The following is a 27,684-nucleotide window of genomic DNA, read 5'->3' on the forward strand; positions in this document are numbered from 1 at the left end:
TTGCAAAAAAAAAAAAATAAATCCCCCTCTCTACATATGTATATATCTCTATACCCCATTTTATTTTAAGCATATGGGCTGGTATTCCTGTGGGTAAACCACCTACAAATTAGTTCCAGAACAGACACATTAATGGAGACTCAAGTAACTAAACCATAAAGTACAGCTGATGAACCCTTGGCAGCAAAATATTTAAGCATTGCCAGAAAAAAGAGTGGATTCTCACCTTACAGCCAAATTTTATTACCCTTTAGATGACCAATACTACCAGTTTGCTTTGGTCTCTGTAACATTTGAGTATTTCTTACATTTTGGAGATTAATGTGTGGAGACTTGGAGATTTGGAGATTAATGTATTAATGTAATGTCTGCAGCCATAACCTGGGGTCAACCGAGCTGGGTGCCTGAATGGGGCACGTCCTGGGCACGGGTGGGTGTCTGTGATGAGCCCCGTCCCGAGCGGTGTAGCGCGGCACAGCAACCTGGCAGCACCATTGCTGAGCGCACCAAGTGGCAGAAAGCTGAGACGCACTCGCTCACACCCATTAAAGTTTCCAGGAGGCATTTTATAGACAAGTGAGTTATAGATACCTAATCACTGGCTTCCTAGGGGGACCTGCTCTGATGCTGAATTTTATATTCATCACCAAGTTCGTTGGAAAAGGTATCTTCAGTTCCTTTTGGATCTGTTTTACAAAGCATCTGCTATGTTTCATGCAGGCTACGGTTGATTTCTGTAGAAGGGAGTGATTCCTACATAGGATTTACACATGACAAGCAGCAGGCAGAGCACTGAGGGGCAGGCTTAATCCTCAGCTGTGGTTCAGCTGATATCAAAGAGCTTTTATATTTAATAGGTCTCAAACACTTACAATCACAGAGGACAGAGAAGTACAGAAAAATACAGTAGAACCAAACTATCTTCCAGGGCAAGATGAAACAGAAAATTAAGAGCACAATATTTCTTAAATGTGTAGAAGTCCACATTCAATAACAGTGAAGAATTATACACATATGATCCTGCTGTTTCAGAAGGGTAGTTTATCTAGACATGATGTCAGGCAAAACCCGCTGGAGTACTCCTGTTGGGTAGATATGTGTCAGAAAGCAGACATACAAGTAAGCACCCCGGGAGAGGACTTCTCCCCAAACCATTTTTCCTTTCTTTGTTACGTGCAGGAGAGCAAGCCCCAAACATGATGGACCCCTCTCCAGAGAGCCTTTCTGCGCTCCGCATCCCCGCTCACCCACCTGGCCTTCCACATCAAGCAGAAAATACTTCAGCTGCAGTGATCAAAAACATTCCCTTTCCTGCCCCACCAGGGGAATGCTGCTCCTAAAGCCCACTGGGGTCTGTTTCTGTCCCTCTAACGCAGAGACTGTTTTAATTTTAGACCCAAGCTGTCCTTAACCAGAAACATCAGAAAGACTTTTTCTTTTAAGGTTTTAACCAACCCAGAACAAAACTTTCAGCTGGAAAACACTGTTCCTTAAGTCTATTGCACACTTTCTTGCTACGTGCCCAGCACTGTTAACAGGGCAACCTCTCCACATGTAAGAGGTGATCGTGAGGTTTGTTGAGCCCAGATAAGGTGTCTTCATCCTGTCCCCCAGCTAGCTGTCAAAACACAGGCTTGAAAGTTCCTTTATCTCCTCCTGGTCCTTGGATATATAAATATCAAGTGTTTTGTGTCACAATTATACATCTTTTCTGCCCTTTTGCTTTTTCACCCACAGTGCTGTTATCCCCCACCATCAAAGCCTGTCCATCCTCTACTCTCAGTCCTACTTCTGCTTCATGAATAAGGAGCCTTCAGGAGCATCGCTCTCAACTATGAAAGGCCATAATAAATTTGCTTTCTTCATATTTCCCTCCAAACACTACTCCTTTCTGCAATGTTCACAGAGGGTTACCCTTCTCCTCCAGCTTCCTCCTTTATCAGCCCCCACCATGGACACTTGCTGTCCATCTCATCTGATCAGCTGTCGATATATTCACGCTCACCTATAAAGACAGCATCTCTCCCAATTCCTTGTGAGACTGAGGCAGACAGAGCATTTAACATGTGTAACTTTCAGATGATTGTTTTTGACAGTGCCGTCTTGGAAAGATAAAGGAACAGGAAACCTTGTGTTGACTTCTAAGTGGGCATCTATAAAGCAGTGGTGCAGTTTTCTGGGAAATGTATGGAGGGCTCTGGGTGAGGAGGAAGCATTGCAAGGCTGTGGAAAACGGAAACCCTGCAGGAGAGATCCAGGACTAAGGAGCATAGCTGATACCAAGGATGGTAAATTAACAGGTTACCTAGCGATCCATTTCTCCCTTGAATCAGCTCTCACTGCATTAGATCTACACAGCATTATCATAAAAGACTTACATCTTGTTAAAGGCACAGCAAACAGGGAAGACAAAACAGCTTGACTTTACCTTTGGCATAAAAATAATACAAGTAGTGTAAAAAATACGACAGCTACAAGAAGTCTATGACAGTAATTTGAAGAATCTGTGCCCCTGAAAGATGTAGTAAAGTCTCTGGCAGCTGGTGGCCTGATGGAGTTGAGATGATGCAGACACAAGGCTGGGACCTGTAATCCCGAGCAGCCGGTCTATTTTATTATGCTTATTCACGTGAATACTTGTGAAGTCTACAGGAGACCTATGGATTCCTTAGCTGATAGTATCTCTTGACTGGCCTGCTTTATCTCTCTGCTTGTGGCAAGGAAAAACGTCCTAAATGTTTGTGATTGGGTTTCAGACACTCTTCTGACCACCAGCTTACTTTTTTATCTCTGTGACTCCCCACAGGCTGTGCTCAGCGACACCTTAGTTCCATGGTTTTCATCATAGCAACTTAATTTTTGCCCAGATATCACAGGTATCTTACCCCATTCTCCTTCCTGAGAATTTCACATAGAAGGTGTTAAAGAGCTGTTCAGAGATGGAGAGATATGTGAAAGAGACTTCTAACAGCAATTTTTAGAATCAGCCTCAGAGATTGACCATCCCATGCCACATAAACCACTTTCTCAAAGGTTTTATAATTGAGAAAGAGAAGCCTAGAGAGTCACAAAGCCAGGAGCTTTGAGAAGCCTGCTGGCCATCTTCATGTGCCCCTGGTCTGCAGCACATGCAGCAGATCCAAGCCCATTGTAAGGAGAAGGAAAGTGAGTGATGAACAGCTGGCAGTTTTGTGGGGATAAAAGGTCTCAGAAAACCAGGGTGTCTTCTCAAAACACTGGAAAAATAAATTAAATCTGTAGTACATACTTCTGCACCTGGTAGGAACCCTGCTGCATAGTTTTTGTCATGTACTTACAAGTGACTTAAAATTAATTTTGTTCTGATCCAGAGAAACTAAACAGTTCTTTTGCAGATCCAGAGAAACTAAACAGTTCTTTTGTAGATGTGGATAATCTTTTAGAGCAGCTTTTTTTTTTTTTTTTCTGTTGTCATTGTTTTTTGTGTTTTGTTTTTAAATATTTTCCCAGAAAAATTTGTTCATGTCCTTCAGAAGGGGATTAAAATCTTCGGTTGGCTTAGCATTTTGAAACTGTACTTGAACAACTAGGGAAGGGACCAACATTGATAGAGGTAGTCAAACTGGGGATTAGTGCAGAAAAGAATACAAGTAATAAAAATGGGACTTCTGTTGCATCCAATTTTGATCTGTTTTTATCCAGAATCTATCTTCAGCAGTGGCTGAATTCTGATTGTCTTCAGAAGAGTGTGATAAATTTGCATGAGATAAGCATCCTTTATTTTAAAATGATACATTTAATTTATAGCAACATCTCACTGAATTCTATAACGTAGGAAACCAAATCTGAAATTAAACATGTTCTCAGGCTTCTCTTTCAAGATACAGCAGCTTTGAGATTTAAGACAGAGTATTCGTCCTTGGACTACTGACTTTTTCACAATTTGCTGAATGATGTGACACTTTTTTCCTGTGATGTGACTGACTGAGGCACAGTGGTAATGAGCACATAGACAGCTGTGCTGACACCTCAATGAAGTAATGAGAGATTCAACAACTGATTGGAAAAGACAGATCTTCAGAGCCCACCACTGTCTTCTTCAGACCTACCAACATAAAATAGAAGCCTCCACAGGACCAAGGAATCACTAATAGCATCAAGAAGAGAAGCTGAAGATAACTGAGGATACTGGACATCCTGATAAGGATTTTCACTTTACATCATCATAGTAATTTGGTTAATCAGAGAACAACATGATCCTGAGGAGTGTTGTGGAGGCCAGTTTAAAATGAGGGACTGATACTTAAATATGAAGTGATTGTAGGAAAATATTTTATTCCAGATAAATTACTTGAAAAATACTTATTCCAAATTGAGTGGGCTGTGGGGTGTGGAAATTTACTAGACTTTATCTGTCTTTAAGAAACTTGGAGGACACCGTCCACTGAACCAAGGGAAGAATTCCTGCTCTTAAAATCCACACAGTGATTTTTCTCATGCTTGGTCCCTGGCTCCTTCCTTTTAATTTGGTAATCAAATCTTCTCCCTTCTGTCTGCTGCCTTTTCTGATTCCTAATTGTCTGACCCACAATAATCTGTTCTAGCTTTGACTAACAATGTCTGTAGGCTTCAGAAGGTTCTGCCTTTTTAAGGATGTAAGTAATGGACAGTGCTTAGAAAAATGTTAATTTATCACATGATAATGATTCTATGGTTGCCAATATCTTGTGCTCTTCACCTTTACATTTGTGATGACTTTGGTCTTTATGTTGGAGCATAAAAATATGCTCAGAGTTACTGTTGCCTTTTTCAGGTGTGGTTTCCACTGTGACCTCTCAGGAGTATACTCTTTATTGTAATAATTTCTCTGAGAAATAAAATAACTTCCTAAAAATACCTGCTTCTGCATACAGAAATTATTTAGTAATGACCTCACGTGAAAAAGATAGGAGAAAAGCAACCAGAAAGTTAGAATTAACAAGATGTAGAGAATTTCCCTGCTGTATAATTAGGTTTTTGTGCTGGATCCTACATCTTGCCCCACATCTTGGCATTTTTATATCTGCCAAATACTCCAGCACACGTGAAAGTTTTCTTCCATGACTAGTCCTATTGATTTGCATCAGACTACTCACATGAGCGAAGTTACGTGTTAGTAAAGGACTTTACAGGCTCAGAAACTCTTTGTCTGAGCCTTTCACCAGGACCCATGAATTCCAGTGGTGTTTGTTTGTATACACATAAACAAAACAGGGAAGCAAAGGATGTTAATTGGCCTGGAGCCAGGGCAAGGATGCCTTTTCTTCAGCTTGAGGTTCTCAAGTCTGGTCTCCTCATCTCATTTCTGATTATGGATCTCAATCCAGTAAAATTCTTGACAGGGCTTCCCAAGTGTCAACTGCATTTTAAAGCAAGTATTGGAAGCTGTGCCAAATGTAAGATAGTCGGTTTATCTGTTATGAAGTGTTTTGTAATATATTCACATGAAAAATGCTCGTGAATTTTAGTAAAGAATGACATACGGGGTCTGAATTTTGTCTTGAATCAGTCAGTTTGTAGGTCTAGGAGAGCTGGTTTCATCATGTTGCAAAAGGAAATCCTGTGAAATATATTAAAATCCAGATGCAAGAGAGTTTTTTTATATGTATTTTTTTATCAGGTTTGCCAAAATACCAGTAAGGTTATGGAACTAATAAACTAAATCCTATGCTCATGTGACTCAATTGCCTCTAGTCTGAAGATAAGTCTGACTTAAAGATTCAAATATATGAAGTGTTTGTACAGTAGATGTGAAATGAGTATATCTAACTATTAAATCACAAGCGTTATCCATCTGCTAAATATATTAATGTACTGCATCATGTGTACTGTACTTTAATATGCTTATATTAAATTTAAAGTGACAGAAGGCAATCAGTTTGGATATTTGAAAGTGAAAGGCTTTTCCAGCTTTTTTTCCCAACACAGTGAAGTAAGTTGTTTTCTGGGGTTTTTTTGGTGACTTACTGCTATCTTGGCAGATATTATAAGCAGCTCAATGAGAAATACCATACCATCTAACCTACCAGAGAGCTGAGAAGTAAAGCAACTCACAGAAGTGCTGGATTCTGGTTCTACCTCACATTTAACCATATAAAAATACAAAAGTTGAGTCAATTCTCTATTAGGGTGCAAGATGCACTCTAATTCAAAGGCTGAACTGAGCAGGAGTGAGAGGAAGGGAGGCAGCAGTAGAATGCAGATACAATTCAAGTCCATGTATAATGAATAAAATATAAGCTCCGTTTGAAAGCAGGGACATTTGGAATAGACGGTTTTAACTCTATCTTGGAGCATGGATGACCATTATTAACCATTTGAGCTTTTATCCTTGTGTGTGTCACCTCAGTTCCAACACAGAGCCCCAGACTCCAGTTTCTACTTGTATTTATTTTCTGTCTTCTGCCTTTCTTGACCATGTATAATTTACAAACCGAACATGGCTTGTTATTTCAGCAGATGAGTATTTATTTTTGACTGAACTGCTTTTGTGTAACTCCAATCACAAGTTTATGTTGCATCTGGTAAAGAAATTCAGTAGTGGATGGTGGATTGGTCAGGCAGAGTATGGCATGTTGTAGACATTGAAAAAATGGAAAGAACTCCAGACACTAGTCCTGTCTAGTGGAAAATTGTTATCTGCAAACACCATCCACATCTTCAAACACAGACCCATGAAATGCAAACAGTAGTATCTTGTGTCAATACCTTTGGCCTGGTTGTGCACGAGATCTGCTGAAACGTGGCATTTAGAGATTCGAATCTTCAAAGTGAGAGCAATCCCCTCCTGGTGGGAAGCGTGGCTGCCTTGGGTCTGCACACACGAGCACTTCACCAGACTTTATTTAAAATTCTCCTCTTTTCTTCTGACCGTTTGAGTTGCAGTGTTGCAGATCTCCCATTTTTTATATTCCACCTGCACGTGTTAGCTGCCAGCTCAATATATCTGATATATCAACATATCTCTTATTTCTAGATGTTTTTTTCTAGCTACCAGATACAAAACAGGCTTTTTAAGCATTTTAAGTGTTTTGTAACCTGAACTTACACAGTGTATCACCTTCAGTGTGACCAGCAAGATCTGAGATACAATTCCTGACTGCAAGCAGTTAAATTACTGATTGCCCATGCAAACAGCCATCTGGTTTACTCCTGGAGTAGGAGTTTGACTCCTTAAACCAAGTTACTCTCTCTCTAATTCAAAACCTATAAATCTTCACCAATAAAAAAATGTAAAAAATAGTGGCTTTTTTAAGAGGAAGGGAGAAAAAAAAAAGAAAACCATTTCTTTCATTGCATGAATAGGACTCTCAAAAGTGCTACAGAAATCTGTTTTCAATCTTAGCTGTGATCCTAAGTAGATGCCTTCTTGACTCTGGCATCATCATGGCTGCAAAATAAGAAGCAGGCTCACTGGCACTGAACATACACATGTCCTGGATTCGCTCTGCCTCCCTCTTGTCGAAAGCTGGCAAAAGCAGCAAGGCTGAGTCTCAGATGTTTTTTCTCCAGTTTATTGTGTTTATATGGGGTAAGTATTCTGCAAAGCTGCTGGTTGTCCACTTGATGGTATTAAGTAACTGAACATGGGAGAGTACAGCTGCTTAATGCTCTCTATTCAGGCAGACGTGATCAGAAAATTTTATGACAGGTAAACCAGCTGTGTTATGTTCTTCACCTACACAAACAACTCCTGTGCTAGATTTATCAGGCTGCATTTAATTTAGCTTGCTGCTCAGATTCTGTAGTCCAGTCTAGTCTATTCTGGACCTTGTAGCCTTGCTGTGAGGTGAATAAATATTCTGCCAGCAGGAAAATCACCATGTTTTTTCCATAAGAAGAGCACACAGCTAATTTGCATCTTCAAAGCTTCTCTGGTATCTATTTTTGTGTGAAAACACATTAAAACAATAGCTATCTGAGATCATTTATTCTCAAATTCTGTAATTTCTAAGCATTTTAACAAAATTCTAGATGACATCTTTACCATAACCAAGCTTTGGCAAAAAGAATAATGTAGCTTTAAACTGGAGTGAGGACTGGTCTTTCTGCTCTCACTCTTCTTGACCATGTTTACCTTTGCCTGAGGATATATGTGAGCTGAGAGATGCACGAGGAATGGATAAACCTCTTCTATTTTCAGAGGTGAGACCAGGCAGGGCTAATGTTTCTCCAAGCTGTGCAGAGGTATAGCTACCTACTGCAAAGAAAAAAAGCATGAAACCAATTTTTTTTGATATTTTAACAATGTTCTTGCCTGGTTTGGGCTTTGATTCTAGTACAGCAGTGTTTTCTATTTGTACCAGACAGAAAAATATAGGTTCCTCATCACTCCTCTTCGGAATAAGAAATATCTAGCACGAGATTTGCTAATCATTAGTAAAACTGGCATTGCATCGTGCCCCACAGAAACATGGTAATCTGGCGCATTTAGCAGTCTTCATGATGGCAAGTACATGTGAATCTAACGCAACAAGGAAGTTTCTGTCTCAGGCTATTTAATTTCTGATGTGCAATACACCTTGTCCAAAACAAATGGACGGCATGATGCTGGGACAGAAAGATGCTTGGATAGAAAAACTGCGTCTGTTGGCCAAGCAAAACATTGAGCTAGGACACACTGATACATGGCTACATGGTTGTCTGTGCCCCATATCGAGCACTGAAGCAGCCAGAGAGTGTCTATGATTGTGCTGAAATAAGAAGAGCTGATCTCATGAGGAAACTTCACCTTGGCTTAGAGGAGACAGCACCCACCTGAGCCCAGCCCAGGCAGCAGCAGGTGCTGGCAGCCATCCTGTCCCAGCAGCGCCTCAGTGACCCGCTGCATAAACCCGTGAGGACAACCATGTCCTGTGGGTTTGCAGCTTCGCTTTGCTGGATGCCGCCACGAGCAGGGGTGAGTAATGGTGCTGGCTGCCAACCGCAGGGGGTGATGTTAAATGCTGGAGCTGGCGCCGATGGCTCCCAGCGCCTCGCAGACCCGCCAGCACCGCCGAGGCAGCCTGGGCTCTGCTCATACCACCCTCAGGGAGGCCATGCTATGCACCAAATAAGAGCATGTGGGTATTATTTGTTTTCTTCTGTCAGATTTTTTCATCCCAAATGGCATTTCGTCTTCCTATTGCCAACAGATAGTCTGTCTGCAAGCCCATGTTTTGAAAAGAGCAGTTGTTATTCACAGGTCCTGATCATAAGGTATGTGCCCCTTGGGGGAATTTGATTGCAAACTATGCATTGCAACTATTAATTGTTTATAGTGAAGAAATTATCACCTAGTGCTATGTCTTCATGATTTCTTCTCCCTGACTCACGTCCACAAAACTTTATTTAGAAAGGAAAAAGACAAATCACAAAGAATAAATGACTAGCTGTGATCTTCTGGCACACTTTATTCAAAGTCCAAGTAATTATACTGAAACTCACAAAGCTTTTTGGATTCATGTCTTCATGACAGTTGTGATTACTTGAATACTTGAGAAACAATAAGAAATAAAACAGCACAAACATGACTCCTTAAGGAAACCTGATTTGTAGTCTAAACTAACACACCCAGTCCTATCTGAGAAGTGCCATAGTTAGACAATTTTCTTTCTCACCCCATGAATTTTTGCATCTTGTAAGTAGTCACAGGAAGTATTCATGTGAGTAAATGCCAACCATGGTGATCTACGTGTTCCTTCAGAGCCTGGTCCAGAGGTTTCCCTGATGCGAGAAGTTTGCTGGGCACAAGAAATGCCACAGCAAATGCTACATAGGACACGCGCTATGGTAATGACAACATGAGAACCAAAGTACATCAGGTAAATGCAGCACCTGAAGATAAGAGACAGAGGGGAAAGGGACAGAAACCAAGCAGCTTTCCGCAGGCCATGCGTGCAGTTCTTTGGATGGTGATGCTTCTTTTCTAGTCATACAAAGCAGGAGCAATGAAAATGGGTTGGTGCGGATGACATGGTGAAGAAGCAGCTCGGTAAATAAACAAATGGAAAGAAAATCAGTTAAAATTGAACCATCTTCATGCAATAGGGAGTTAGTGCCTGCTGCTCCTTTGGATGCGAGCCCTCTCCTCACACGCGCGCACTCGCCAGCCGCTGAGTTATACACGTTTATCCTCTGCGCTCTAAAAAAAGAACGGGACGACAGAGCACTGCCCGTGTTTTATGCCCGCACCGCGGGCATGACAGCCCGCTCATAAACCTGCCGTAAATTAGCGCGGTTTCCCAGCACGTCCCCCGGCGGGGCAGCTGCCTCCTGCAGCCCCTGCCCCGGTACCCCCGGTACCCCCCTCATTTGTTATTCTAATGCCCCGCGCGCCGTGCATACATTATGCAAAGAGAGCTCCCCACGCCGCTCCTCCGCCTAGGTGAATAAATTATGCTAGTGAAGGCGAGGAGGTGGGCCGGCGGGCGGGGGCTGCGCGGTTGGCCGCGGGGTAGCGCGGGTTGCCTGCCGGTGGGGTGACGCGGCTGCCGGCCGCCTGCGGGCTTCCCCGCCCGGCACGGCGCGGCTGCTGGGCGCCGGCAGGCAGGTGGAGGGGGAGCAACAAGTCCGGCGGCGGCGGGGAGGAGTAGTGGGAGGCGAAGGGGGGGTGGGGGGCGCTTCCCGCCCCGCGCCTGAAAACCTCTCTGACAAGTGGCAAACCCGTAGCAGAGCACGCTGCTCCCTCCGCAGGGCGGGTGGAAGCCGCGGGGGCTCGCCCCGCACCCAGCCCTGCTCGCCGGATTTTGGCTCCGCGTCCCCTCGTCCTGCTGCGCGGCTGAGTCGCGACCCGCTGCCGGGCACCGTGCGGTGCGGACTGCGGTGGGCGCCGCCGCTTTGCCTTGAAAAGTGTGTGAGCCCGTTGTGGGTTTCTCATCTCATTTTTTTTTCTTAAATATTATTTTGCCTTTTTGTTATTTACGCTATCGTACTTTATTGTTATTATTTTTGTTGCTGCTGTTTGTAAACTAATTGCCTCCATGGGGGGCGGAGGAAAGGAAATCAAAGCTGCCGCAGCTGAAGGGTGTAAGGGCATGCTGGGGAAGAGCCGAGGCGCCGCAGGACGGGATGGCAGCGGGAAGCCCGGCTGCGGCGGGGACCGCTGCCCACGGCGGGCCGGGCCGTGCGGCTCGGCGCTGGCGACTCTGCTCTCGGCGCTGGCGGCGGCCTCCTGCGTCTACCTGGGGGTGCGGACCAACGACCTCCAGGCCAGGGTAGCGGCCATCGAGAGCGCCCGAGGGAGCTTTTCTGCCGCCACCCCGCTCCCGCCGCTGCCCGGCTTGTCCCTGGAGCAGCTGAACGCGATGATGCAGGAGAAAGTGGAGCGACTTCTAGCCCAGGTGCGCGGGACGGGGGTGGCTGCTTGCAGCCTGTGTGTGTGCCGGGGATGCGGGATGATGTGTAGCGGGGCAACGGGGGGTTGGCTGGAGGCAGCTCCACGGGCGGAGTGTTGGGGAGAAGAGCGGACATTGAGCCCGCGTCCCCGGGGACCGGCGGGCCCTGAGCCCGGGGCGGGGGGCGCCCCCGGCTGCTGGGGCGGCCTTTGGGGTCCCGCGGGTGACCCCCGGGCTGATGCCATCGAGGCTTTTCTCATCCGTAACGTGTCGAGGGTTGGTGTAGGGGGAAGAGCCAGCGGTGTGAGGATGTTGTTGTCGTGGGGGTGGAGAAGTTGGTGAGCCCCCGTGGGTCCAGTCCCAGGGGAGCAGCCCTGGCCGGCTGCGCACCCCGCGGAGCAGCGGTCAATCCCGGTGCGCTGGCCGGGGCGGGGGGAGCTCGCCGAGGGCTCTCACGTTGCTTCTCTCGCCCACAGAAATCCTACGAGCACTTGGCAAAAATACGAGTAGCGAGAGAAGCGCCTCCAGAGTGCAACTGCCCACCAGGTAACAGACACAGCTTGGAAATCTCTGTGAGGCTTGTAACTCTTGGGGTTTTGATATCCTGTGTTTTTCAAATGCATGTGGGATCCCGGGGATGCCTCTTCAGTCAACAGCTGTACCTCGGGTGGAAAAGGTGTAAAGCCCGGAATCGTCTGTTTCCATTGTGGCATTGGATTGGAATTAATGCTGGTTAAAAACCGCAGTTGGGCTGAGCGATGCCAGACAATAATACAAAGAAAGTAATGATCTAACCTCGCAAGAAGAAATATATCCTGTCTTCAGTGGTGTAGCACTGAATCAAAGTATTGTGTGTTCAGCTTGGGGAGTACAACAAAAGTTCCCAGCAAAAATATCAAACAATTTATTACATGGATTGAAATAGGTGGAGAGTCTGTTACAAGTTAGTGGTAATATATACAAGAGCTTTTCAGTCTCATTTTTCTGTAGTCTTGGATGAAAGCAGTTTGCCTAGGAAGGGGTTGCAAGTTTCATACTGGGGGTTCAAAACTGTGTGTTTATGCAACCAGCGATGTTGCTTGACTTTGGAAATGGGGCCTCCTAATACCGGGATCGATTGTTTGTACGCACACACTGCTATGTTTATCTTGTGTTTTTCACACTACTTTTTGACAGTCTGATAACTGTCAATATTGCTTTGGCTTGTTAACTTCTGCTAATATATACCCAAGTTCAAATGGCATCTTAAAAGTTAAGAAAATAATGCTAGTGTTTCACAGGGTAGTGTAGGAATTCCAGCAGCCTCTGTGAGATGAAGGACACTAGATGCAGTGTGCTTTACATATCCTATTGCTCTGTATAAAGAAACATTTCCTTTACAGTTGGAATATTGACTGTCAACAAGACTGAGGCTGATGTTTGCCAATAGGATGCGTGATAGTACTGTGTATATAACGAAGTAGCTCTTCTAGTTTTAAGATTTAATTCCTGCCAAACTCATTAGTGTGAAAGAACTACTGAATCTTGGTGTTAAAACTGGCTACAATGATTGGTACTGTATTTTGCTGATGATACAATGGAGAGCAGAGTATTTACTGGCTGGTATGGAAGTTGCCATGACTAACATGAAAAGGACAATATATATGACTAGGACTGTTTTAAAAGAGTGCCTAGAATTACCCAACTCCCAGCTACTTTTGGTAAGGAACATTAGTTTCCTGCTGTACTATATATATAATTTTAGGCTAACATGAGCATACAGTGTTGATGTTGTTTTTTCTGTTGCTTGACTGCAATAAGTTACAAGATCCAAGTTTGTGTGCTAAAAATGAGTGTTGCTTATAATGCTGCATGCAAGGATATATTCTGTGAGCCTGAAACATTGTTGAATTTGATGCCAAGCTCTCTCCCTTTCCTTTCTTGTTTAAATTCATCTGTTACGGTGTTTTCTCTTGTCTTTTTCATACTAAAGGTCAGTATCTACTTTTTCATAGTTGGTGTTATGTGCTGCTTTACTTCCCCGCTACCACTAGAGCTCCACATCATACCAGTTTTTATCTGACCTTTTTTAAGAAGTATGTTTAATCAAATTGGTAGTGAGCAACAGAATATTTTCTCGCATGCATTCTAAAAATGGTTGCTGGATGAAAGTCAAAATAAAGTGATTTGGGAAACATTTTCAAGGGAGCAAGATTCACAAGATCAGGAAAACTTACATGAATTGTTATAAAATATATAAAAAAAAGTGCAATTTCAGAAAGAACTAGCTGGTATGTGGATTAGAAATGTGATGTGGAGCTTTTTACCTCTGGGTAGCTATTTTAATTTGGAAGTAAGTTTTGCAGTGACTGGAAGATGTTGCCATGTGATAGCCTCATTTTGGACTGCTTAAAATGAGTTGATGGTCTCATACTAGCTGCCAGTGGACAGGTGCCTTACCTCAAAATGGCATCATTTTGGGAGCCTTGTCTTGGAGAACAAGGGCTGAGTGGCACTGCTACCCCAATACTGTGCTTTCCTCATATCAGGAATTAGGCAGAGCAGGAGGGGACAGAGTGAATAAATTGTTGTTTCTCCATTTGGTTCATTCTGCTTGTTAGAATTCCTTTTTGACTGGACAGGGTGGGCTTTTATTTTCATCCTTAGTGCTGCTATTACAAATTTGGATTAGTGTATTCAGAAATGCACTTGATTTAATAGGAAAAGTATAATGGAAACTCAGTGGTTTTTCTGTTGCCTGCTATTTGTGAAGCCAAAGAGTAAATTGCCTCTTTACTTCCCCACGTGGTTCCCCTTTGCAGCTTTATTCTGCTCAGCCTCTGCATTTCTTCCCTGGGTTTGTGTAGTAGTAAAATATGTGTCTGTTAGAGATGACTTTGGAAAGCCTGCATGGTACAGAGGAGATTTTTTTAAAACATCCCGATGCTGTGAGAAAAGGCTGCTGCCAAGGGGCTACCAAGGCAGTTTCCATCATCCTGTTCATTAAAGAGAAATAAAGATTATTTTAAAATAGGTTATATTGTTCTCTACCAAAAGAAGAGAGGGAAATCCAATTTGCAGTCAGGACGGTGAGAATGTGGCCTTTCATTTAGGATTGAATTTATGCAACGGGTGTAGGTCTCATTAGCTTGAGTTGTTCTTCCACTCATGGCTCTCCATGGTAGGAACTTGCATGTTCAAGGGAAACTGGGTTTGAGTGGCTTGGCAGCCAGATTCACAACTGCTCATAGCCTGCAGAACTGTCCACATGTAGCTCCTTTTAATTCAACAGTATCCTTGAACTTTGGAGTGAAGACTAGTCATATTTCTCTTTAAAAACATTTTTCCCACTAAATATGACTTTTCTAACTATTATTATTTTATATTTTCTTATAAAAGAAACACAGTATGAAGAGATACTTGTGTTTTGATTTTGGTTCTACAGGACTAAAACCAGATTTTGTAAATATTTTTAAAATGACAATGGCAGGCATTCTTTCTCTTCTTAAAGCGGAGTAATAAAGTTTGAAAAGTAAATGCATGCTGACATTCCTCTTAAATTACCTCAGCTCTAACAAGAGTGCCAGCTTAAATCCCATGCTTGCAACTTGTGCTGCAGTCACTGTTGGCAGTGAGCCTTCTATAATACACGTAGGACTGGGGGGCAAATTGAGTGGCTAAAATTATTTTAACTGTAATAAATTAATTTTCCTTTGCCAAATTGATTACTTATTGTAAATTAGTGTTTCTCAACTGTAAACAATGAACAAAAAAGTAGGTGTGTATGTAACTATTTAATATGTTTGAATCTTCCTTTAAATGGCTGTGGGAATATGATTGGCTTTTATGAGGAACAGTCAAGCACTGTGCTGTGTACTTCGTACCAATTCCTAAGAATTATACTGTTGTGGAAAGGGTAACGTGTCAAAAGCACGGGGATACTCCCAATCCAATATGAAATTCTTAGTTTTTTGTAGATTCTTCAAACTTTCTTCTTCTACAAAGCATTCATGTGTATACCTAGGACCTGTAGACTTCAACAGAATTAACATATGTTTACATGTTTTAGTTAATTGATCTTTTATATATCATAAGGGTCAAGTTCTGACACTTGCGGTCATGTGCCACGATTTCTTATTCTGTAAGTTGTCCTCAGAGCCCACTTCTGGGTCAGATGATGTTGGCAGGAGTAGGAGTCAAGTCTATTGGTACAGAAAGTTCAAACTTGGCCAGCAGAAACACTAGCAGGTGGTTGTGCATGGTTCTGCATGACCCTTTTAGCCAATTTTGGGAAGCAATTACTCTTTTTTTCTTTTGGGAGTGCCTTTATAGTGAATTTATTAATTTAAAAAGAAAAAGGCACATAGTATTATATAAGTAGGTTTGCCTATATGCTATACATTAAATTCTGCCTTGACAAAGGATAGATTGTATAACGTAAGAGATGTTTTATCTCTAACTGCTATGACACATGGTGGATGTATGTTCACTATAGCTTGCATGTGAAATTATATGGTTTATAATGGGTTTTTTTGCGTGTGGTGTGATTCGTTGTGGTTTTCTTTTTCCCTTCTCTCTCTCACGAACATTAGCTGAACTTCACTGATGGATACCTGGTGAAGTCAACCAAACAAATTTACTTTTGTTTTTCCTTTGTGCCACAGGCAATGTTCCTTCATTTGCTCTTTCTCTTGTATTTTGCCCATCAAGAAACCTACATTTTTCTTCCTCTTGTGTTCAGGTACCTGTGGCTTCAAACCCGTTCCAGGCATGGACACTGTCACCATTCTTCTTTCTTAGCCAGCTGTTCTGTGTTGTTTTTGTAATCGTGTCATCTTGATTCTCTTCTCCAGTCTTAAAGAGCTTTATGGTTTGACATTTGAAGTGCCTCCTATTTCACTATGCAGTCTACTGTGATCAGGTTATAAACCTTATTTCAGTGTAGTTGTGTGTATATAAGCATGTTCATTCAGGAGATGAAATACCATAAGACAAGGGATTTTTGAGACGACAGAGAAAACGAGTTATAGTAATTCTAGTGGGAAAACTGTTCTACAGCTACAGTTTTTCAGTAGGGTGATGAGTCTCCTATGTGTATTTTGGTAGCAGGAGGGATGGCAAAAATACATTTATTTTCTTAGCATCACAGTACTGTTTATATCTTTTTAAGCAACTAATGTTTGTTTTGACATGCAGTGGAAGTACAGTTTAGGCACTCTTTCTTATTTCCACATGTTCCATAAGGATTATTTCCTGAAGCATTTCGATTAGTGAGGCTGAAAGAATGGAGGAGAAATCAATTTTTGGGATTAAAAGAATCCTTAAATAGGTATCAGCAGGGTATTACTTTTATTTAATTAATTATTTAAAAGTTATGATTACAGTGAACCAGTTCTGTAAAGACTGAAGAGGTAATGAAAAAAGGAACTGACTTAAGTGCTTACTGGTAGAGAGACCCAAACCCAAGGAGATAGATACAGAAAGTATCCAAAGTGTTTTCCCCTGTTACTATCTGAACCTAGCTCCCAGCACTACTTTTTTCTGCCATGTCTACATAATCTATTTGATGAATGCAGTAGTCAGCTCTAATTTTGTAATTTTTCTGACAGGGCTTTGAGTTCCCCTTTCATACCTCCACTGGCTTGATATTTTTCATTTCAGTTCCTAGATAAAGATGTTTATTGATGTGCAGCAGCATGCAACCTTCTGGGTAGTCTGTTGTCTTGTTTGGATGACTGATTAAATATACTGTTTTCTCCCTGCAGAATAGCTAAATATATTTTATTGGCTAAGATGTGACCTTTTAATTCCCTTCCCTCTGGGTAAGGAGGTAGGGTGTGCAGGATGATGAATGAAACATAATGTGGCTCAAAGGAGAACTGATTGACAGCAGGCTGCACCAGATTTCTGTCTTTTGTAATATTACTGATGTCAGTGGCGTTGTAGCAAAGGTTGATTTGACAGCAAAAGTCTTATTAACAAGATTATTTTTTTATGACTTGAATTAAAGTTTATTGTACTTGCACAGTTTTGTGAAACAAGGCATATTAAAAGGAAGGTTTGATTATCCGCTTTAACTGTTCTTATGTATGTGAAATTAATATCAATAAAAGAACATACAATATATGTTAAATTTCCTTCCATGCGGCAGCTGTCCATCTTGAACTGCTGAAGTGTCAGAGCAGTTCAAGTAGTGAGTCTTGCAGTGTGAGGAGTGCTGTTAAGCCCACTTCTAGAACAATGATTTTAGTATTGTGGGGGTGTGGTGGTGGTGTTGTTTTTGGTTTTTTGTGTTCTTTTTTTCTTCTGGTCGTTAAATATATGCACCTATTTCTTTAAACAGTCTTTAAAGCCTGGATAGCTGAGTTCTGTCCAACAGTAGTCACCCCCTGCCTCTTTTCTTGAAGGTTAGTGGTTTCTTGGGAATGTGTTGCTAGAACAACACTGCTGCACCTGCGTTATAGCACTCATCCTCCTCCTCGCTCCCCTCTAAATTTACTGGCTGCAGCTTACCTGTCTATTTTTTCTATTCTTAGCACAATACAGATTAACTAGCTTTGAAAACAGCATGACTGACAGAAGCTGTCTTTATAGGGCATTTTAGGTTACCAGATAGAATAATATAATTAATATGTTCAAGTTACCAACCCTGTGAAACCATTAATCTGTAACACACACAGAATTTAAGGCATATGGCTAACTACAGTCTGTTCAGGAAGACTCATCTACACACAGAGCTTTTCCCCTTCATTTTTTTCAGTTGATTTCCTAAGTCAGTCACAGAAAAGGAGATCTGACTGCTTACTTAGGAGTATTAAGAAGATGTAAGAAGACATAGAATAATACAGGCTGGAAGAAACACTTTTTACTCTTCATGATTAAAGCTACAGCTTGCAGTTAGATTATACACACAATGGTGACTGAGATGATGCAGGCTCACTCTTCAGAAGGTTGTGGACTGTCATGATTTTACTGGTTAGACTGGCAGAATGGTCCCTGCTTAAATTCATCTACTTGGGTCTTTTCATAAGATTAAGTTTAGTAGAAGAGGCTGATTGTGAAAACTTAATAAAAACAAATGTCAGGACAAATTTTCAGAACTGAGTGCCAAATTTCAAAGTGCAAGATTCGTATATACCTTTCATGTCAATACAGCTATTATTTTCTCTATGTAGACTTGAAGAACTGAAAATACAGGTCAGGTTGATACCCCAGGACATAATTTTATTCATGCTTCTGGGCTCTGGAGCTAATGTATCTAGGGCACCATTGTCAGATATTTCCTTCCATGTGGTTCATAATTGCAGTGACTAATCAGTCACAGTTCCACAGGTCATTAGATCTGCCTTAATTTTGTGACTAAGTGCAACAGCCTCATGTAAATAGTCTCCTCAGTTAAAAATGTGCTGCTCTGTAAATAGGTAAATGTATAGTGCAAGAAGTTGCTAATGCATAGATGTGCCTAAGCTAAAATACTCTACTATTTAAATATTTCCATAGACTGCTTAGTTCTTAGCAGGAAAGCTACAATTTCCTTATTTGTGAAGTAAACCACTTGTCCCATCTTTTGTGCTCATGAGGAAAACCTGATCATTGTGCTCTCTTAAAACAGCTTTTTAAATATGTTGGAAGAGTCTTGTCTGTGATGGACGCTATTTAACTTAATCGTTCTACTCTTCCCATGTAAATATTTAATGCATGTTTGGGGAGAACTGTTTCTTTTTGTTTGGAAAGCTTTAAAAGAGTTGATGATGCCTGGCAAGTTTTTGAAGAAATATGAAGTTATTATACACCCATGTAAATATTTTTACTAGAAATATATGTTCTTATAATTATCAAAGTTATTATGACAGCCCTGTGTATGGCAAAAAAACAATAAATGGAATGAAGAATGTAATAAGAGGTAATAAAACTGGGATGTTACTTTTTCTTTTAGAATGTTCTGAAAATTAATACAGTGATCTCAGAGACTTCAGCTTAGATACGTTCAACCAAAAAGTAATGTAGTTTTTAAGAAACAATAGTTTGCCCTATGCTGTCATAAAAATTGACCAGGAACTTGTAAAATACAAAGGAAATACAGTTTTATTTAGAATGTGTACAGATAAATTACATGAGGAAATAGATGGAGATCTGTTAAAATCAGTACTTTTAGTTTAGTCTGTGTTAGGTATTAGAATTATCATCTGAGTTTTGATTGTGCGTGAAAATCATCTTGCAGTTATTGTGCGCTGGGCAAGTATATTAAAAAATATCTCTAATTTGTGTATTTTTTAAAGTGCTTAGGAATTTATATTTGGGTCTTTAGGAATATGACTTATGGATTTTTTTACATAGGTGTTTACCTTTGCTAATGTGTCTTGTTTAGGCTCACAATAGAGAGTGGATCACAAATTCACAGGTTGGGGGAGGTTGAAAAGGAGCCTGCACAGGGAATATGATGGACATGAGTCCCTCTAAGTAGCTTCCCCTACCCTTCTGTGGCTCTTCTACAAGCTCAGCTGAAGAAGTGCTGAGGGGAAGAAGAAGGGTATCAAATGATCTTTCTCTTTGATCTTAGTTCCTCTTCTGCAAGCAGTACACTGTGCTGTATAACATAGCAGTATGATGTTTCTGGTAGTCTTTCACAATCTGCCATAACTTGGACACGTAGCAGGCTGCCTGCCAAGTCACAGTGACATAATGTGGAATATAGCTCACTATAGCAGGGAAAACATGCATAAAGCCAAGTGGCTCATCCGCTCCTTTCCGCTGACTAAAATAACTGGCTCGTGCCATTTCCTGATACTGCTTCAGGCTATTGGTACCTGGGAGGTGCTTCCTCTGAGCAGCAAAGATTTGTGGGAGTGAAGTCTTCTATTTTCTCTTTTTTAGGAAAGAAGCAAAACCAATTAGCTCATGAACTTGGCTCTTCCTACCCTTTTAAAGAGTTTCAGTACTCTTAGGAGTAAAAGGATGTAGAGTAAGAGCTGTAAATATAATGGGAGGAAGACTAAAAATATAAGTAGTTCTAAGGCCTTTGCTGTTTTGTCATTTGTAGTTTATTCTGTCTTAAGAAAAATCTATTTTATCTTCCACTTGAGTATTTTCAATATCCTTCTCTGAATGTAGTAGCACAGAAAAAGCCCTGTGCCACAAGTATGATTAACCTGATAGACTTCTATGATGGCATGACTGGCTGGATAGACAAGGGGAGAGCAGTGGTTGTTGTCTACCTGGACTTCAGCGAGACTTGGCATTGTCTCCCACAACATGTTTATAGATAAGCTCTGGAAGTGTGGGTTGGTTGAGTGGACAGTGAGATGGATTGAGAACTGTCTAGGTGACGGCTCAGGGGCTTGTGATCAATGGTGCAGAGTCTGGTTGACAGATTTGTGTATGCATATCTGAAAGCAGAACAGTACCCTGCAATTTGAAGGACAGTGAAACTGTCTAAAAAGATATTTCTGTGATTAAGATCATGTATAATCTGTAAGAGCAAGGGCATAGCTGGCTACAGACTAAGGGCTAGCCTGTGTTGGTAGTACTAATTGTGTTGCTAGGAAATGATGCCAAGTTTCTTCTGAATAGTGCTCCAGCTGGATGATAATAGGATTTTCATGGAGGACTGCAGTGCTGAAAGTCAAAGTGTATGCATCTGAAGTTGAGGAGGTATTTCCTTTAGCTGGCATCTCTAATAATCTCTTAAGAATATGAGAATCAGCTGCCTGAAAGCACCCCTCCTCTTCCTCCCCACCTTGTGCCCATACCCTCTGAGTAATCTCCTGTTCCAGTACCCTTGATGTTCTCAGGGGAAGCCTTGATACCTGAGCGTACGGGTATGGCCACAAGGGATTAGAAGGATAAACTCCATAGTCTGTGTATTAATAGACTCTTCTACAGTCACAGAGTTTCCATCTAGATAATGCCCAGTGGCATCACTATGAAAAATACGAAGTGTTGGCTAGAGAGTCTCTGTACTGTCAACTCTTCTACTGCTTTTTATCAAATGTTCCTTTAATGTTTGCACCTCCAGTGCTGTGTTACTGGTTACTGCCAGTTGAAGGATGACAAAATGTTGAGAACTGTCACTTCAGCTTGACATAGAGGTGATTAATGTACTATTTCACACCCTTTGCCTCTCAGACAGCATAGCTTCCTCAAACTTCAGTAAAAATACTTCCTGACTCGTAATTTAGTCCTTGTTCCAGGAGATGTGCTCTGTGCAGACATACTCAAGTGCAGGCCACAGTAGGGTCATTGTTAAGGTGCCCCTATAGCAGTGCTGAACTTGAACTCTGCTCTTCTTTGTCCTTGTGGATGCTTGATAGACGTTTGTGTCACTTCATATGCAGCTTGGGGAATGGCTTTAGTTGGCACTTACAAATACAGTGGTATCACAGAAAAAGCTGGTGGTGTTTGCTGTAGCTAAGTGTGTCTATGAAGGAGTCACACTTCAGTAAGTGTCACCACACATATGTTTCCCTAGCGGCTTCTAGGAGTAGATACACAAAATACTGATGAACCAGAGAGGCTCAAAAGCACAGGGACATGGCATCAGTTTAAAATGAACCAGAGCTTAGACAGCCATTGTTAATACTTACTTAGAGTTGGTGTCTTTGTAATGACGACAGCCATGCTTGTAGAAGGCTGGAAATGTTTCTGTATGTGAAAATGAAGTGTTTTTCCGATGCAGCAAACATATAAGTACGCTGTATTTCTTCAGCGTAGAGAGACTAATCTCAGTGAAGAGAGATTAGTATTTAAGTCTGACAGTTGTGGATTTCACTTTAGGACAGCTTTGCATAATTCCTTAGTTTGAATTGCCGGCTGAGCCACATCCTAATGTGTGGTATGGGGGCTTTCTTTTAACACATTCAATTAAGAGGCAGCACATAAGCTGTGAGAGTGGCCAGTTAAAAAAAAGCGTGAGCCTTGAAAACTGAACCACAAGCAATGAGGGAGAAATACAGCAAGACTGAAATCCTCCTTTTTTTTCTCTCTTAAAAATGATTTGCTGCTACAAGGCGGTCTTTTGATATATTTCAAGCAATTCCTGACCATTTTAGGATACGGTTAAATTAATCTGTTTTCCATGTGTGCTATAACAACTGGATCACTCTAGAAGCACTCTGGAGAAGGCTCTCTCACAGCAAGTATGAAGGAGTGCACCTAAGAGGAAACATTGTGCTTAATAAATTACAGCAGGGACAACTAACAAACAGATCTGTATTGTGACTGTATTCCTTCACGGGAGTATAAAGATAGGATAGAACATCCTCATATTTGAGTTCTTCCATCTGTAAAATAGAACTGATGTCTTTGGCACCAATTGGTTAATGTGTTTACAAAGTATTTATAATTTTGAATAAAGTTACTGTCTTCAGGAGCAGAAGTTTCTTTCTCTTCAATGCGTTCCTCTCCTCTCCTTTTTAATTTTGGTAAGCACCTCTCCATGTTCCACTGTGATCTGTGGTAGAGGACATAATCAGATGGAATCTGTTGAAATATCATTGCTGGAAGTCGCTTGTTCGTTTTCTGAGGATACAGAAATGGGGTCTTGTATAGTGCTCTTTCTTCTTTCTTTAGGTTGCTGAATCATCTTGTGTGAAAGTAGTTGCAAAAAACATCAATTTGCAACTGAAGTAACCTTTGGGGAACTTTTGTAAGGACGTTTTTCTTTTAAAAACAACCCAACCCTGAGGAATCTTCTTAATTAACTCTTTAAGCCCAACCCATCATCCAATTGCTCACCCAACATATTATGGACTGTCTAGCTAGTATGCTGGACATCTTGTCCAGAAGGATGCTGTAAGAGAGACAGTATCAAAAACTTTGCTAAAATCCAAAACCATCACATCTATTGGCTTCTCTTGTTCATTTAGACAGGTGAGCTTGTCATAAAAGGAAACTACTTGGTTTAGCAGGACTTTCCCCTCATGAACCCGAGCTGGCTATGACCAATGACTTCATTGTCTCGAGTGTTTTTCAATAGCTCCCAGAATATCCATCTCCATAACTTTACCAGGCACTGAAGTGAGACTGGCAGGCCTGCAATTACCGGAGTATTCCGTTTTACCATTCTTGAAAACTGGGACAACATATGCCAGCTTCCATTCAACTGGGACCTCTCCAGACTTCCCAAACTGTTGAAAAGTAATGGAGAAATATCTTGCAATGACATTAGCCAGTTCTTTCGGTACCCTGGGAGAAATCCCATCGGGCTCCATAGATTTATGTGCATCCATCTGGAGCAGGAAGTCTCAAACAAACTCAGGGTCAGTTGGGAAGGCTGTGGCACCCCCAGCCATGGTCCTTCAACACAGAGCTCTAGGGTCCCAGGGCCCAGTGTTGTGAAGGAAAGCATTACATGTATCCACTTGGTCTGCATCCCTATTCGTGAGGTGACTGATCTCATCAAGTAATGAACCAATGTTATCTCTGAACCTCCTTTTGCTGTTAACATATTTTTAAAATGCCCTGTATACCACCCTTCACAGTGCTGGCCAGCTTGACTGCTAATTGCATACATTTTCTCTCTACAGCAGCAAACTGTAGTCCTCACTTGTCACCTGTACTTGCTTCCAGTGTCCACACACTTTCATTCCAGAAGAAGATCCCTGCTCAGCCATTCCAAACTTCTGCCTCACTTGTTTGATTTCTGACACTTTAGAATTGTGTGCACTTAAGAGATAGCTCTTAAAAAGTGCCCAGCATTTATGCATCCAAATACCTTCAAAGAAAAGAAAATCCAGTTGTCAAAGACACCATGGTAGAGACAAGGTGCCCAGTTTGTTCATAAAGAGTCTCCCAAGACAGCCTAATGAAGAATTAAGAATTGAGAGAATCTTAAGAGGAAAAATAGTAAATATGTTTTGCATATTTAATGGTTGTTGATGGAGTGCTACTCATACTTAAATGCTTTATTTTCAGGGATTAGGAATCTGTTTTGCACAGTATATGAGATCTGGGTTGCTACTGGGCTGGGTTTCCAGTGCATTGCACTTGTTCTAAACCCCTTATGCTATTACATTAAACAGCTTAAAATAGCTCAACTCAACATGTTCTTCCTGATGGACGTGTGGTACTCTACCACTACTACGCTTGTTAGACTGATCTTGATTTTTTTAATTAGGAACTGTATTTGTTTAAGAAAATTACAGTTAAGTTATACAAAAACACAACAACAAAACCCCAAACAAAACCCAAACAAACAAACCCAAAACAAATAAACAAAACTTCTTAAAAGTGAATTCTGTGTCTTCCATACATGACTCTTATTTGCAGTTGAGAGAGGGTTTTTTATTTCTCTTTGGCAGCATTGCAACTCACGCTAATAAGTGAAAAACAAAGCTGTATTCAGTGTAAAGTTCCCTTCTCCCTGCCTCCCACCAGGAATCACTGTCGATAATAAAGCTTTTGAGGTAGTGCTTCTGATGAATTAGGAGGCAGAACACACCATTTGCACTTCTGTTGTTTATTTGGTTTCTAGGGAGTTTCTGCTTTGCATGTAGAGATTGCTGTTGAGATGTAAGGATATATAGGCTGGAAAGAAAGCCTTGGTTAATAAGGTGAAGCATTCCTAAGTTACTTTCTTCTTGCCTATGAAAATAATGATTGGACTGCATTTTCTAAAAAGAAAGTGCAAGTTTCCCAAAGGGCTGTATACTGCTGCTGGCTGGATGTGTTAATAAGGCAGGTATATATGAGGTGTTAGGTCCTTAGTTACTTACTTGCATGCACAGTTATGCAGATATATTGTTGTACTCTCGTCCGTGCATATATGCTTATAGCTCTTCTTTTTTTTTTTCTGATTTTTTTTACTTAAAAAATTTAGATTAGCACTTAAATCTCCAGTTGTCGCATCCAAATTTACAGATTTCCCCTGCCTTCCATTAGTCTTGAAGCATTTTTTTTCCAAGTCTTATTCATGTAGCTTGGATTACATCTCATTTATTGCTGATGTCTATCAAAGTTGGCTTTTTTCCTTTTTCTACTTAAATAAATCAAAATTTAGCAGTAGCGTTTGTGTGATCCTTTATTGTCGCACTGAATTTCTTAACATCTTCCAAATACCTAGGCTTGTAACTTTATATTGTATCAAAGTTTCTAATGTACTTTTTCTGAAGGTCTGATGGGTTCTCATGGGCAAATGATGACAAGTGAATAACATTTAATTTTATGGCAATAATTTAGAGGTTTACAATTACTTAGGAGTTAATAAAATAAGTTACTTTAGGATAAATTTTTTTCCCTTTAAGTTAATAGTACTTTTAAAACTGCGCTTTCCCCTGCATATTTCTTGTTTCCATCAGTTCTTGTTTCTCCATGAAACAGTACCAAAAATAGAGTCCACCCTGTTCTTATAGCCATTTTATTTTGTCTCTTTACATATGATACTCTCAACCAGAATAATTTATGTCATGATTTGCATATTTTAACTCATCTACATATTATTTTAGCTGTCTAGCACTGCTTTGATCATTGCTTTAACAGGTGAGCTGGTGAGAATTGTTCTCATTACGCACTTAAGGATTGAAATTGAAAGGCAGTTTGTCTTTCAGTCCTCCTTCCACTGTTGCTTTCTGTGTGTTTCAGTTTCTGGAACAACAACCTGGGCTGATCTGCAAGTGTATTTGAGGACAAAACTAGAATTCAAATGTCTCACAATTAAAAGGTTTACTAGAATCCTGACGTGGAGAAATGATCTGAAAAAAATACAGTGCTGTTGTGTAAGGCTGAGAACAAAATACTTTGGATGTAAATAAGCTTGCTGTACAAAGATTGGTATAGTAGCTATCCTGAAAAAATGTCTGGGGTTTATAGTCAGTCATAAGCTGAGCATAAGTTGTGTTATGCTCTTATAAGACATAACAAACAGAATGGACATATATCAAAACAGGCTGGCTGTGAAGTAGCTCTTCCACTCTGAATTGGTAAGGTACCACTTGCAGAATTTTGTCTGGTTCTGGGAAGCATTTAAATACAAACATGGTTCAAATGAGGAGAGTTCAGAGCACGTCTACAACAGCCATCAGAAGGAAGTCTGCAATACATGAGAATTTGAGAACTGGAATGGTTTAGCTTAGAACAGATACAACTGAGGAGAGGGGTAAATTTTGAAAGATCCAAAAGTCAACTGAAAAAAAAAAGAAAGAAGCAAGCTGTATATCTTCTACAGAGAGGACAAGAAATAAACAATCCAAGCAGTGGAACTGATTCTATTTAATGGTTATGGCATCTTCATCACAAGATGTTTTTAATATTGATAACATTTGCCCTTACTTCATGGAAGTAGTCTGGATGATGTTTGGAGATTATTTCTGTTGGTGTTTCTCAGTTACTCAAATGTTAAACACCCTACAAGTTAAATATTGATTCATTGCTTTTGGGCAAATTCATTGCTTTTTTATTTATTGCCAGTGTTTGATTTCTTTCTACTTGGCATGTATGTGGGATTTTTTTTTGTAAGAATTTTCCTTTGGTTTCAGTGAGGCTGTGTGTATCTTTGGTGGTATTTTTACATATGAACCAAGCCAGTATGACTCTAGTAAATGATTAGTTGGTAGACTGTCAAGTATAAAAAGCAAATATGCTGCACGAGATTTGAGAATGACTTAAGTTCCATAGTGCCTTTTTTCTTGTGTGCTCTTGCTGACTCAGTATGTTATGGTAGTGTTTGGAGAAACTGTGTGAAGTATTTATGTTTGTTTGTTTTGTTTGGGTTTCTTTTGGCATGGTGTATACTGAAATTGTGATCACTGATCTAGGAAATGAATTTCTGTTTCTAAAATGATAAAACCTATTAAAAAGGGTATAGTATACCTTTCTAAAACTTCAGTGCTTCTGGAATTGTTAGGAAATCTCTTAGGGGAACACTTGGAAAAGCCATCTTTTTACATATGTATAGAATCCGGAATGAGTCTGCTTGCTGTATTTCTTTATCCTCTTTCCCCACAAACCTTCTTTACCTGTTTTGCTTCTCACAGGTTAATTTACTTTAGTGGGCAGTCTCCTGCAAGATTTAACAGAACCGGAGTCTTTTTTCCTCATTTCTCCACGTATCTTCCTTAAACCTTAAACCAAAGAAGCTGGCATGGCTAGCTGCATGCTGGAATGGTGGATGAATGCTCTTTAGGTTCAGAAAAACCAAGGGCCTCACAGTAAGGGGAACCTCTGTTTGGTTTGAGTCACAGTTTGATCAAGCTTGGTGCTTTCTGTGCCTTTTATGAAAAAAGGTTGCAGTCAAAAACCTAGTACTGTTGGCATCGTTTCTGTATGTATGAGGTGGCAGCAGTGTTTAAATAAGCACAACTTTAAAGCGTGGCTGAATTCTAAAAACTGACTTGTAAAATTAACACCTTTGCTGGCTGTCTGCTCTGTATGTGTATGG

General features: G+C 40.9%; 1 protein-coding gene across 1 annotated transcript in view; it reads left to right on the forward strand.

The window, feature by feature from the left end:
* Positions 1-10,471: 10,471 nt before the first annotated feature.
* The window catches only part of COL25A1 (collagen type XXV alpha 1 chain), a 308,144-nt gene continuing 290,931 nt past the window's right edge, over positions 10,472-27,684 (forward strand). The window contains exons 1-2 of the mRNA XM_065062345.1: positions 10,472-11,339; positions 11,810-11,879. Of these exons, the coding sequence (XP_064918417.1) occupies positions 10,980-11,339; positions 11,810-11,879 (430 nt within the window). The 5' untranslated portion in view covers positions 10,472-10,979. The remainder of the gene's footprint in view (positions 11,340-11,809; positions 11,880-27,684) is intronic.

Source organism: Columba livia, chromosome 4 (assembly GCF_036013475.1).
Source record: "Columba livia isolate bColLiv1 breed racing homer chromosome 4, bColLiv1.pat.W.v2, whole genome shotgun sequence".
Taxonomy (NCBI): Eukaryota; Metazoa; Chordata; class Aves; order Columbiformes; family Columbidae; genus Columba; species Columba livia.